This window comes from Miscanthus floridulus, chromosome 9 (assembly GCF_019320115.1).
Source record: "Miscanthus floridulus cultivar M001 chromosome 9, ASM1932011v1, whole genome shotgun sequence".
Taxonomy (NCBI): Eukaryota; Viridiplantae; Streptophyta; class Magnoliopsida; order Poales; family Poaceae; genus Miscanthus; species Miscanthus floridulus.
In genome coordinates this window covers 46,657,914-46,671,861 of record NC_089588.1, presented here as the reverse complement: position 1 = coordinate 46,671,861, position 13,948 = coordinate 46,657,914, and the positions used below count along the sequence as shown (strand labels likewise).

At 42.4% G+C, this 13,948-nt stretch overlaps 1 protein-coding gene across 1 annotated transcript; it reads left to right on the top strand.

Moving 5' to 3' along the window:
• The first annotated feature begins 11,881 nt into the window (after window positions 1–11,881).
• LOC136479810 (cysteine-rich receptor-like protein kinase 10) lies at window positions 11,882–13,637 on the top strand. The gene is made up of 6 exons (XM_066477551.1): window positions 11,882–12,015; window positions 12,186–12,333; window positions 12,436–12,697; window positions 12,815–13,043; window positions 13,158–13,308; window positions 13,386–13,637. The coding sequence occupies exons 2-6, from the start codon at window positions 12,205–12,207 to the stop codon at window positions 13,635–13,637; spliced, it is 1,023 nt and encodes a 340-aa protein (XP_066333648.1). The 5' UTR covers window positions 11,882–12,015; window positions 12,186–12,204.
• Window positions 13,638–13,948: the final 311 nt, after the last annotated feature.

The window sequence follows — 13,948 nt, the reverse complement described above, 5'->3', positions numbered from 1 at the left end:
GGAAAGGGTATGACCAGGAGAGCTAGAGATGAGCGAAGGGTTGATCCGAGAGGCTTACCTAAGGTTCAGTACGATCACCGCTTCCAGACAGCTTTTCACCTAGACTTCTACTCCAGTGTGATTCTCACTAGGAACCCTGTGATTGCCAGGTCTCAGTGGATTGACTGGCAGTACGTCAGAGAGTTGCAGAAGGCCTCAGTTGATCATGCCATTGCTATTTGCCAGCGCACTGGGGTTTATGAGATCATGGAGTTCCAGCATGACTGGAACACAGAGGTAGTAGCTCAGTTCTATGCTACTCTGTTTGTTGAGGAGGATGAGCGGCGGATGCACTGGATGCTTGAGGGCCAGTGGTACAGTGTTGACTATGATGTTTTTGCCGCCCACCTTGGCTTCTCAGAGGATGATCTCCAGAGGGACAGGATCCACACCGAGCAGGTGTTACCTCCTGAGCAGCTCGCCTACATGTATCCTCCAGGTGGTGAGAGAGGAGCTATGGGAAGGTTCTAGGTCTTCACCCTACTTACAGATACCTGGACAGGATGTTCAGGAAGACTATTGACTGCAAGGGTGGAGACAAGGGCAACATTGCTGATTACTCCAGGAACCTACTCCACAGGATAGCACCTGATGCTTGGCCCTTCAGCGTGTTTGATTTTATTTGGTCCGAGATCAGGAGTGTTGGAGAGAGGCCCCTCAAGGGCTATGGTTTTGCTCCTTATATCATGCATATGATTGAGCAGGTGACAGGGCACACATTCGAGTATGATAAGATTCACAAGGCTCTGAAGATTATTGCAGATCTGCCTGAGATAGGGTTACCTCCAGCAGGACCAGGAGGAGTAGCAGCAGCACCAGAGGCAGATGCACCTGGGAGTGGTGCACCAGCAGGAGCTTCACCTTCACCACGTGCTCCTTCACATTCTACTTCACGCCATGGCAGTCCTCCCTCGCCTATCCGTAGGCTTTTCAGCTCCATATTTGGGATGTGCCGTGACATCCAGACTAGGCAGCAGAAGGAGAAGGAGGCTAGGAGGAAGGACACTCAGACTTTGAAGCAAATTGCTTCTAATCTTGAGCTTGATCCTCCTAGGTCTCCTCTATCAGATGAGGCAGCTAGTGAGCCTGAGACTGAGGAGCAGCAACAGGCTTGATATGATAGAGAGTATGTTGAGTTCATACAGCGACAGCAGCAGCAGCAGGCACCTGAGCACCCTGACACTCTACCACTTCAGGCTCGTGTGCCTACTCACTCTCAGCCACGTCCTAGCACTGCCGACGACTATGCTACAGATTGGTGGAGTGACTTGACAGGTGGTGGTGGCAACTACGGCTCTGGTGGCTACGACCCATCTGGTGCCGGTGGTTCTCGTCCGGCTGGTGTTACCCGCTCTGATGACGAAGATGCTGGGAGAGATGATGATGATGATGAGTGATGCCAGAGACCAGTGATAGCTTGTAGCCCCTTTGTCCTTAGTATGTCATTGTTGGACCTTTGTGGTGATAGATGACAAAGGGGGAGAGAGACTGATTAAAGCTTCAGGATAGTTTCATTTGCTTATCTCTGTACCTGAAGATATGTACTGCAGGCTGTAGTTTATTTTTGAGCTTCATTGATGTATCTTGGATTTGAGATAGATTGTATCATGTGAGAGATGAGACTTACTTATGCTTTATCTATGTATCTCTTGAGACATGATCTTTATCTATATATATATATCAGTGGTTTCTGGACTTGAGAAGATTTGTAATGAGTGCTATGTGTGAATTACATATGTCATATTTATTTTCATAAGGACTATGCATGCTAGAATGAAAATATTTGATGTGATGCTTTTATATTTATTCTTGTGTGATATATCTTGTCATATGCATCATGGTTTCTCTTGGTCACACACACATGCACCCCACGGATGCAATGATTTAGGGGGAGTCTCCTATTTTATTTTAGTATGTGCAATTGACATTTGAGGTCATTTTGTAAATTCTAATTATAAGCACATATTAAGGGGGAGCCTCTCATAAATCATTGAACCCAAAAGTTTAAATGTTTATATTATTTTGTAAGCTTTAATCAAGTTGTCATCAATCACCAAAAAGGGGGAGATTGAAAGTGCATCTAGCCCTTTAGTGGGTTTTGGATGATTGAATGACAATGTGATTAAAGGACTAACCCGTTTGCTAAGTGTGAACAGGTAATAGGTTATCTCACAGGTACTTAATGAAAGCCAAAATGATGTGTTGTTGTATAAACAATCTAGTTCAAGCATAAGACAACAATGCAAATGGAATTCATGTGAAGGCTTATTTCTTATGGGATTTCCATGTACTATGTGAAAGCAAGCTCATGATTATTAGTTAATGAGACATGAGGGATTGCATATGGAATGGTCTCATATTTGAAGCTTGCTAAATTAAAATGAAAAAGATAACAATATATATGAATGGATGATTCAACACAAGATGTGACTTGATGGCTTGAGATGGTGAAGATAGCAAGGAAAGGCTTCGAGGTACTAAGCAAGGGTGAAGGGCAAGCGACGGCTTGGTGGCCAAAGAACCTAGCTAGGGTGAAGAAGAAAGTACTTGCATTTAGTTGAGGTACTAATCAAGCTAAGATGGTCATATTGATGTGAAGGATCAAATCTATAATAAAGTATTTGATGGAAGTGACTTGATACATTTGGGATTATTCAAACTTGATGAATGGAATCAAGTCACATGCTCAAGATGGCTATGCTCAAGTGAAAAGATCAACATCAACATGTTAGCACCCTTACTTGATAAAGATTGGAAGGGACGGCATCAATTCAAAAGAAATCAACTCAAGTGGTATAAATTCATTTTTCCTTTGATCTTGAGTTTAATAGGTATGACGTACTATTAAGAGGGATGCATCATATTGATAGATAATGTTTCATAAGTGCTCAAGCCAACCCATGTGAGTTTTGAGAATTTGAGCGACAAAAGAGCTAACTGATTTGTTGCTGGTCTGGCAATACCGGACGTGTCCGGTATTCATACCGGATGTGTCCGGTATTTGTCCAGCAGCTGTAAAATTGTTGTTCTCGGGTTGGTTCATTGGGAGTTCCGACGTTGGTCGGGAGTTCCGACGGTCGGGAGTCCCGGCATGGGTCAGGAGTTCTGACGTCTCGCCCTTCAACTAACTTGGAGGGTTCTCTGTCCTGGTCATACCGGACGTGTCCGGTATTCATACCGGACGTGTCCGGTATGGATGACCAGAAGCCAACGGCTAGTTTTCAAAAGCCTTGAGGGTCGGGAGTTCCAACGTAAGTCGGGAGTTCCGACATGTGTCGGGAGTTCCAACACCTCACTAACTTTAACTCAGTTACATGTTTTTCAAAATTGCTGAGGGTCGGGGGTTCCGACTTGAGTCGGGAGTTCCAACGGTCGGAAGTCCCGGCGTTCTTCGGGAGTTCCAACACCTCACAACTTCACTGTAACTTAGTTACCGTTGGCGCAGTATGAGTCATACCGGACGTGTCCGGTATGCATACCGGACGTGTCCGGTATTGCAACGGCTAGTTTTTCAAGGGGGCTATAAATACCCCCAAGCCTCCACCTTTGGAGGCTGCTGATTCTGCTGAGATAGACACACATTTTTGAGCCTTGCCAACTCTCCTAAACCCTCTCTTAGTGAGTGTGTGATCCAAATTGCAAAATCAATTTGTGGGTTGAGAAAGAATTTGAAAAAGAGAGCAAGCCACCACTTGAGCACTTGTGCATATTGTCAATCTCGTGATTCGCATTTGTTACTCTTGGACTCTTCAGTCCTAGACGGTTAGGCGTCGCCGGAGAGCACCCGAGAGATTGTGGTGTGCCTTGGAAAGTTTGTAACGGTCGATTCCGCCGCCTCGGAATCAAATTAGTGGAAGGAGGAAAAGGAGTTGGAAAAGACTCCGGCTAGAGTGACCTTCGTGGTACCCTCTAGGGCTGACCTTCGCTGGGTCGCCCGCAGCCCCCTCAACGGAGAATAGGACTCGAACGAGTCCGAACTTCGGTAAAACAAATATCGTGTCTAAATTCGCATTTCATTTGATATTTGTGTTGCTCTAGCTGTTCTGCAGGTTCTCTATGTATATTGTCATCTCCATTAGGTGCCTGCAGTTTGGTTTGAAGATAGAAATCGAAAGGAGCAAGTTCGGGGCCGATCTGCAGAAATCGTGTATACCGGACACATCCGGTATTCATACCGGACACGTCCGGTATTTCCTACCTGCACTGAAAATATTTATTCTCTGTTCTAACTTGTTGTTGCAGGGTTGTAGCTTCTAGATATATTCTTTATACCTTGTTTACTTTGTGGCTAACTTGTGAGGGTGGTAGTACTCTTAATTTGGAGTTTCCATTTTGGAAACTCCCCTTTCTAATTGTTTCCGCATTTAAAGGTGTTAATTTTCAGAAACGCCTATTCACCCCCCTCTAGGCGGCATCCTAGGTCCTTTCACTAGTACAAGTGGCTCTCATGATAATGAACAAGATCAAGTGGCTAGTATATCATCTCAACCCAATGATCAAGTAAATACAAGCAATCAAGTTCCAATGCTCCAACCAACAAATATTACAAGGGATCATCCATTGGACACTATAATTGGTGATATTTCTAGAGGTGTACAAACAAGATCAAGATTGGCTTCATTTGGTGAGCATTTCTCATTTGTGTCATCCATTGAACCAAAGAAGATAGATGAAGCATTGAAGGATGTTGATTGGGTGAATGCTATGCATGAAGAATTGAATAACTTCACAAGAAATCAAGTATGGGAATTAGTAGAGAGACCAAAGGGACACAATGTGATTGGAACCAAATGAGTCTTTAGAAACAAGCAAGATCAAGATGGGATAGTAGTAAGGAACAAAGCAAGATTGGTAGCATAAGGATATACACAAGTTGAAGGTCTTTACTTTGGAGAAACATATGCCCCGGTTGCTAGATTGGAAGCAATTAGAATCTTGCTAGCCTATGCTTGTGCCCATAACATCAAACTCTATCAAATGGATGTCAAGAGTGCATTTCTAAATGGTTACATCAATGAAGAAGTATATGTTGAGCAACCTCACGGTTTTGAAGATGACAAGAAGCCCGACCATGTGTACAAGTTGAAGAAGGCATTATATGGCTTGAAGCAAGCACAAAGAGCATGGTATGAGAGTTGAGGGACTTCCTACTCTCTAAAGGGTTCATGATGGGCAAGGTTGACACCACTCTTTTCATCAAGAAGATTAAAAAATATTTATTTGTATTGCAAATCTATGTTGATGACATCATATTTGGATCAACCAATCAAGAATTTTGTGATGAATTTGGAAAGATGATGGCTAATAAGTTTGAGATGTCCATGATTGGAGAGTTGAGTTACTTCCTTGGTCTTCAAATCAAGCAATTGAAGAATGGTACTTTTATGAGTCAAGGCAAGTATATCAAGGACATGATCAAGAAATTTGGCATGAGTGATAGCAAAGCCATTAGTACACCAATGGAAACAAATGGTAACTTGAATAGTGATGCAAGTGGAAATATGGTGAATCAAAAATTATATCGGTCTATGATTGGAAGCCTACTCTATGTGACCGCATCAAGACCGGATGTCATGTTTAGTGTATGCATGTGTGCAAGATTTTAAGCCTCACCAAGAGAGAGTCATTTGAAGGATACAAAGAGAATATTGAGGTACTTGAAGCATACACAAAATATTGGTTTGTGGTATCCCAAAGGAGCAAAGTTTGAGCTAGTTGGTTACTCCGACTTGGATTATGCGGGATGCAAGGTTGAAAGGAAGAGCACCTCAGGCACATGTCAATTGGTGGAAAGATCACTTGTTTCATGGTCATCAAAGAAGCAAAATAGTGTTGCATTATCAACCGCCGAAGCCGAATACATATCCGTTGGTAGTTGTTGTGCACAAATACTTTGGATGAAGGCCACTTTGGGTGACTTTGGAATCAAGTTCAAGAAAGTGCCATTGCTATGTGACAATGAGAGTGCAATCAAGTTGACCAACAATCCGATTCAATATACAAGAACAAAGCATATTGATGTCCACCACCATTTCATAAGAGGTCATCAACAAAAGGGGGACATTTGTATTGAGAAGTGTAGGCACCGAAGATCAACTTGCCGATATATTCACCAATCCATTAGATGAGAAAAGGTTTTGTAAGCTAAGGAATGAGTTGAACATATTGGATTTCTCAAATATGTGTTGATGCACCTCTCACTCATATGACATGCCTCTCCTTTGAGCAATCCAAGGTAAAAGTTGATTGGCATGGCATACATCCTTGTTAAGGACATGTTTAGTGCATCTAGTCATCTTTCACATTTACTAGACTCATTCATGAAAATTAAATGAATTTGATGATTGTATGGTACCACTATTGCTTCTATGCTTGACTTAATCTAGTGGTAGCATATAACATGTTTGTGGGCTTGTAAACCTAGTGTTTGATCTAGAAAATGATCTCTAAGTGTTTAACTCAACATGGTACAAGATAACCCTTATTTGGAGGTGTGAAGAAGCTTGTCCTTGATCAAACCGAGTTAAATGTCTTTAGCAAGTATCCTAGATTGAACTAAATTTAGGAAAATGATCTTCACCCCATTGATTGACATTGATAATCTTAACCTATCTACATTTTGAACCTTTGTGGTCATTGATGACAAAGGGGGAGAAAAACAAAGATAGTGCTATGAAAAACAAAGATATTAGTACTATGGGAGAAAAACAAAGATATTAGTGTACTAAAATAGTGAAAAGACATAGAGGGAGAGATATGACAAAGGAAGGGGATCAATTAAAATTTTGAGCACACAAGTAGGGGGAGCAAGCTCATGAACTTGTATGGTGCATTTGAATGTGCATTTCATATGTTTGCTTGCATGGCACAAGTTTTAAATTTCAATATCCATGCTTGTGTGGTGTATGCTAGTTGTAGGTTTGAATGATGAAATGAAAAACTAGCATGCATAGGTCATCTAGTGATTTTATTTCCAAGTGGTATTGAGCTAACCATGGTGCTAAGGATGGTATATTGGTGCACTTCGATTAGTATCACGCTTCAAAGGTCCATCTCTTATATCTTAGCATTATTTGGTAGACATTGTCTCCCATATTTCCTATCTAAGCATATGTGCAAGCTACAATCCAAACTCTTAGCACATATGTAGGGGGAGCAATTGCTACCATATGGGATTCATGAAACTTGTCCATATCCTTTTACACATGGTAAATATGCTTGGGGCAAGCAGCATGGATTTAAATGAATTTTAATTCATATCTTTGTGAAAGGGTTGTCATCAATTACCAAAAAGGGGGAGATTGAAAGCTCTAGTTTGGTTTTGGTGAATTGATGAAACACTAAGTGCTAACCTAGTTTATCAAAGTGATTATGAGATAGGTAGCACTACTCTAAGTGGTGAAGCAAATGAAGATCATGACATGATGATGGAAATTCCATGGTGATGATCAAGTGCTTGGACTTGGAAAAGGAGAAAGAAAAAACAAAAGGCTCAAGGCAAAGGTATAAATGGTAGGAGCTATTTTGTTTCGATGATCCAGACACTTAGTGAGTGTGATCACATTTATGTTTGATAGCCGTACTATTAAGAGGGGTGAAACTCGTATCAAAATATGGTTATCAAAGTGCCACTAGATGCTCTAACTCATTGCATATGCATTTAGGATCTAGTGGAGTGCTAACACCCTTGACAATATTTGTGAATAATATGCTAACACATGTGCATAAGGTGATACACTTGGTGGTTGGCACATTTGAGCAAGGGTAAGAGACTTCACCGACGGAGTGTTCGCTCATAGAGTGCGGACAGTCCGACGGTGCCACCAGTGCCCTATACAGAAAAGACAGGGTTTCATAGAGTGCACCGGACGTTGGTCTCAACTGGACCGGAGCGTCCGGTTAGTGGAAGCAGTGAAGACGCTGGCGTCGATCTTCGACCGGACTCTGGGTCACTTTGTGACCGGATGCTGGCAGGGTGCATCCGGTCCCACTGACGTGGCAGCACATAGAGGAGACAGAGTGTGACCGGACGCTGGGTGAGTCCGGTCGGGCATGACTGGACGTGTCCGATCGCCTCTGGTACCTTGCTGGAAATGATCGGACACTGGTGTTGGTGCGTCCGGTCACTTTGAGCAGCATGTCCGGTCACAACTTAAATGTACTAATGACCATTGAGATCGGGCGATCAACGTTTGAAGCAGGGGACACGTGGCGTGCATCGCGTGACCGGATGCTGGGGTCATACGTCTGTTCGATATGACCGGAGCGTCCGGTCACCCCGAGCAGTGCCCAGTGAAAGGTGTACAACGACTCTATTTCATGGGGGCTTCTATTTAAGCTCCATTGCTGGCTCTAGCTCACTCTCTTGGCCATTTGCATTGACATAGCAACCTTGTGAGCTTAGCCAAAGTCATCCCACTCAACTCCATCATAGATTCAACATCTTTGTGAGATTGGGAGTGAATGTAAGTGCATTGTTTGAGTGTTTGCATCTAGAGGCACTTGGTGTTCGTGTTTCGCTGTGGGATTCGCTTGTTACTATTGGTGGTTGTTGCCACCTAGATGGCTTGGAGCAGCGAGGATCGTCGAGTGGAGGTTGGTGATTGTCTTCGGCTCCGATCATGGTGATTGTGAGGGGTTCTTAACCTTTCCCCGGCAGAGAGCCAAAAGGTACTCTAGTGAATTGCTCGTGGCTTGTGTGATCCTCATCTTGTGATTGATTGTGCGGCACCCTATTGAAGGTTTGGCGTGTGATGCCAATTAGCGCGTGAACCTCCAAGTGAGTGAATTGCCACAACGAGGACTAGCTTGCCGGCAAGCAAGTGAACCTCGGTAAAAATCATTGTGTTCATCATTTGATTCCGAGGTGATTGGTCTTCATTGATATCGATTCTTGTGATTAATTGGTTCATCCCTTGACACGGTGGTATAACCATCTTACTCTCTCTCTCTCTACATTACCGCAAACTAGTTATCAAGCTCTTTAGTGTAGCTAGTTGTGAGAGCTTGTTGGTTTGGTTAGTGTGGCTCTTTAGTTAGTCTTTGAGAGCACACTAACTTAGTGTAGTGATATAGCCATCGTGTGGATAGAAACTAGAATTGTGGTAGGTGGCTTGCAATTTTTAGTAGGCTAACGCAACACTTGCTTCGCCTCATAATTGTCTAACCGGTTTGTTAAGTGTTGTTGTAGAATTTTTTAATAGGCTATTCACCCCCCCTCTAGCCATTAGGACCTTTCAGAGATGCTCTTAGGAAAATGAGGAATGGATACGATGATTTGGGTTTGGGTGTGGACAAGCATTGATGTGTCTAAACCCATCCTAATGACAAGTATAGTTCAACGATGTCTTCCGCAACTAAAAATGTGAACTCACGCGAACCTTGTTTCTCTTCCCTCTTTTCCATTGTAGTATGTTGTAGGCATGCTTTATGGGCCCCTAACATAGGAGGGGTTTAACAAGGGTAGGCTAGGCTTTTTGATGTTATAGGTGGATGGATAGTTGGTCGGGGATCGGAGAAGCTTAGGTTTCGAAAGGGAAGGCTTATAACGGTAGGAGGTATACAGCTAGTTTTCAAAAAGAGGATTTTGAGAAGAAAGTTGTTCAAAATAAGACTTTGAAAGAAAGGTTTTCTATAAGGAATAGGGATGAAAACGGATCGGATACGGACGGATATCACCGATATTACATTTGTTTTCATATTTCTGTCCAGATTCGAATTTGAATACGGATAATGTCAACTATGTCGGATAGGATACGATTGGATATTGACATCATAAATATGCGATTTGAGTATTCGGATACGGATACGGTATCGGATGTTGGATATCCGGACTCGGATACGGACAGATCTCAACCCCTCTAAATGGATTCGGTTTCGAATACGGTCGGAAAATATCCGTACCATTTTCATCCCTAATAAGGAAACGTTTCAAAAGAAAGCAGATTTTCGAAAAAAGGCGGCTCTCAAAACATGAGTAGAACAAGGTAAGGAGAAGTTCCAAATAAGAACGAACATGGTAAAGAAATTTTAAAATATGAATAAAACAATAAGAAAGAGATTTTAAATGGTGTTAAAACAGACTAAACCACTGTTTAGACGAACAGTGTCAACAACTTCGCTCTCGCTCTTGGATCGCGGTGTAGTCGCGTAGGCACTGTGACAGTGACCGCTAGCACAAGGGGTGATTGAAGGGGATATTTCATTTCAATTTCAAGGTCCGGCCCAGCCGCCCAGGCATCCTCCACTCCTGGACTCACTACTAACCTCCTGATGGTACATTCCTTTCAAAATTGTCCTTACAATTCCAAATCATAGCAATTTTAGCATCATCAACGCGCGGGTATGCTTCTAATTATCTCTTTTAACAAACACTTCTTCGGAGCTCCAAAGCCTCATCATTTCATCTGATTATAAGTTTTCTTCTTTTTTTTGTTTGAATTTTTTTAGCCATGAATTTAAGTTAGAACTCGTTTTTACCACTTTTGAATTATTCGCACATTTTTTTAACAGAAAATGACATTTAATAATTATTTCCTCACTTTCTCTCCAAAAATTGAGTTTGTTTTTATTTAATAGGGTTTAAATTCTAGATGGGTGTCATCCCAAAAGTTCTTTTATCATCCCAAAACAAGGGTTTAAATTGAGTAGTAGAAATGGTCTACTCTTGTATCCGTGACGCAGAAATTAATCCGAGCCATTGGTTTTCGATCGGAAGGCTGAGAAAGACATCCAAATGTACACCGCTTTTTGTTCTCTGCACCTACCGGATCCGGATGTGTGGCCGGCCCTACCGGCCAAGCCAAATATTGACGTCAATGTTTAGGGCTGCCGTGCCAAATCTGTAGTTTATTTTTGCGTGCACAAGTGACCAGTTCCGGGCGGCCGCTTTGGCTGCCAAAGTTTGGCATGACACCAAGCAAGAAGGAACTATTCGCTGCTGTCACAGTGCTCTGCGGCACAGTTGTTCAAACGAGAGAAACTAGTATTCTCTTTCTAGATAAGATAGAACTATACTAGTTGATGCTAAAAATTAGTTTAAATAAATTAAAACCAGCTAGCTAATTGGTTAAAAAAAATCGACCTACGGGGTAAGCCACCCGGGCATTGCTACAAGAGAGAAGATATTTTCACACAGACCGAAAAACTCCCGAACCTCTGCCCCACCGACACAAGGGCACCGTTGCCCTGTGAAAACCGGGCCGGGCCTTTGACCTCACACAGGTCGAGAAAACCCCCGAACCTCTGTCCCACCCTGACACAGGGGCACCATTGCGCTGTAAGAACTGGACCGGGCCTTTGACCTGTGCTTTGGACATGGGACAGACGAGGAGATTTTTTTAACCCCAGACTAAAATTTGCTCCATGGGGAGTCGAACTCAGAACCTGAGGAGTGCCGCTGAGACCACCTAACCAGTTCAGCTAGGCACCCTTTGGCAACTAATTGGTTAATAACTAGTTCAAAAAAACTTAGCTAAAAAAATTAGTTGACGTTTTAGCCCCCTGTTTTTGAACGAGCTGTGCTAGTGGCCAGTGCTTGTTTTGACTAATTTTTTAGCTAGATAACCATTAACTTTTGATATCAAATAGACCCTAAATAATGACATTTAAATGATGTTTAAATAGACTGAATTACTGTTTCGACGAAAAGCGTCAGCAACTTCGCTCTTAATTTGCTCTTGGAAGACGGTGACAGTGACAGTCCGTCCCAGGCATCCCCACTCGTGGGCTCACTGACCTTTTCGCAACTGCTCACACATGCCTTCAAAAAAAACCCACATCGTCTAGAGTCAAGTCAACTCACTGTCCAAGTCTCCGATCCAGATCCCATCGGGCTGGATTATATTATATAGATATAATCTTAAAATCGCAGCAGCTCCCCTTCATCCTGCCAGCAAATCTCAGCCCGTACATCTGGTTCTTCGATCTCGATCTCCCCACTTCCCCAGCTTGGATCCCTCAAGTTTTCTACTCCAGGTCAGTGCTTCTAACAAGCTGCTACTTTCGTTTGGTTTCAGAACTTTCAAGTTTTTGTGCAAAATCCGTGTTATGCTCCTACATATATGTACTATGTTCTTGAGCAATTGCCATATTTTTGCTGGAGTTGAATTTGCAATAAATCTTGTTTAATTAGCTCTGGTCTGCAGCTGCTTCGAATCTTCAGGAATGGCCAGCAAGTCGACTCTTTTGAACACCTTGCCGACTAACCCACCAGCACAGTTTCTGAAGGACATCACCGATGGGTTCTCTGATGCTCGAAAGCTCGGTGAAGGTGCATTTGGAACTGTTTATAAGGTACCATACCACTGTGCTCAAATGCTCTCCATTTTTAGAATACTGTCCAATAGCGCACGCCGATTACAGTTACAGTATCTGAGTGAGATGTCGAAGTAACAGGGCATTCTGCAAGATGGGCAGCCGATTGCTGTGAAGAAGCTTGCAGATAACGCGCCAGTGGCACCTGAGAAGCAGTTCAAGGTTGGGGTTGGGAATCTTATGGCCATGCAGTATCCGAATATAGTGAGGTTACTCGGCTACTGCCACGAACCGCAGAAGAAAGTGATCGAGCACAGTGGAAGATACATCATTGTAGACGTGGTTGAGAGCTTACTCTACTATGAATATGTTCCTAACGAAAACCTTGACAAGTATATTTCCGGTATGCATCCATGAGAACGAGCTATCCAACATATTTGTTCCATCATTTAATTAATTTACTGATGAGATGTAAAATGTTATAAGGATACATGATCCATGTTGTTTTCATTCTCTTCAGATGCATCTAGACCTGATTGGAAGACATGCTTCGAGATAATCAAGGGCATCTGCCAGGGCTTACGTTACCTACATAAGGAAATGGATAGGCCAATTGTTCATTTGGATCTTCACCCTACCAACATATTGTTGGATGAGAACATGGTGCCGAAAATCACGGATTTCGGTCTGTCAAGACTCTTTGGTGAAGAACAAACCCGAATAAACACAATAAATGTTGTGGGAAAAAAGTAAGCCCAATAACCTTTAGGCATTCATTATTTATTGTTTCTTAATTGTTTCTACCAAATCAAATTGTGTTGTCCGATGATTCTTATTGTTCGATTGACATTCATGCTTTCCAGAGGGTACATGGCTCCCGAATATCTATATAGGGGTGAAATTTCAACCCGGTCAGATATATATAGCTTAGGTGTAGTAATCATGGAGATCACAACAGGCGAGAAGAGTTCTTCAAGTGACAAAGACATGGCTGCAAGGGACTTTGTAGATAAGGCAAGACTAAGTCTGGAAAACATGTTTTAGATGCTTATTCTATGTTGTTACTTAAGCTCACACCTCTAACTCTGTAGGTGCGTGAAACGTGGACAGATGAGCACATTGCATCCAAGCACTCAGCACTACTAGATGCAGGCAGCCTCCAGGAAGTAAGAACATGCATGGAAATTGGGCTAAAATGCGTGGATGTTGATCAGAACAAGAGACCTTCTATAGTTGAAATTGTTGACAAGCTCGACGGAAGGCATGGCTCACTGAATGGTGAACTAGTGCATAGTACTATGCAAGTGAAAAGTCTGTTGCAGACCCATGGCGATTTGCTCTAGATGGAATCATGGACAGAATAATTCAGAATAATTGTATCAGTTACCAATTATGTTCTTTTGAATAGCGTGTTCCTTGTGTCATGTCACTTTTTTGGGAGCTCCTTCTTGATTTGAGTTATTGTATTTTTTTGTGTCACAAATCTGCATGCATAACCTGTTAAAAATTGTTTGTGCATAATTGTTATTTGTTTTTTCTCATGTTCTGTGAACAACATTTTTTTGACCAACAATATGGGAGGGCCCTACTGAATTTTATTAATTTTCATAGAAAGAAAATATGTACAGAATACACAAGGACTTTGTAATGATTA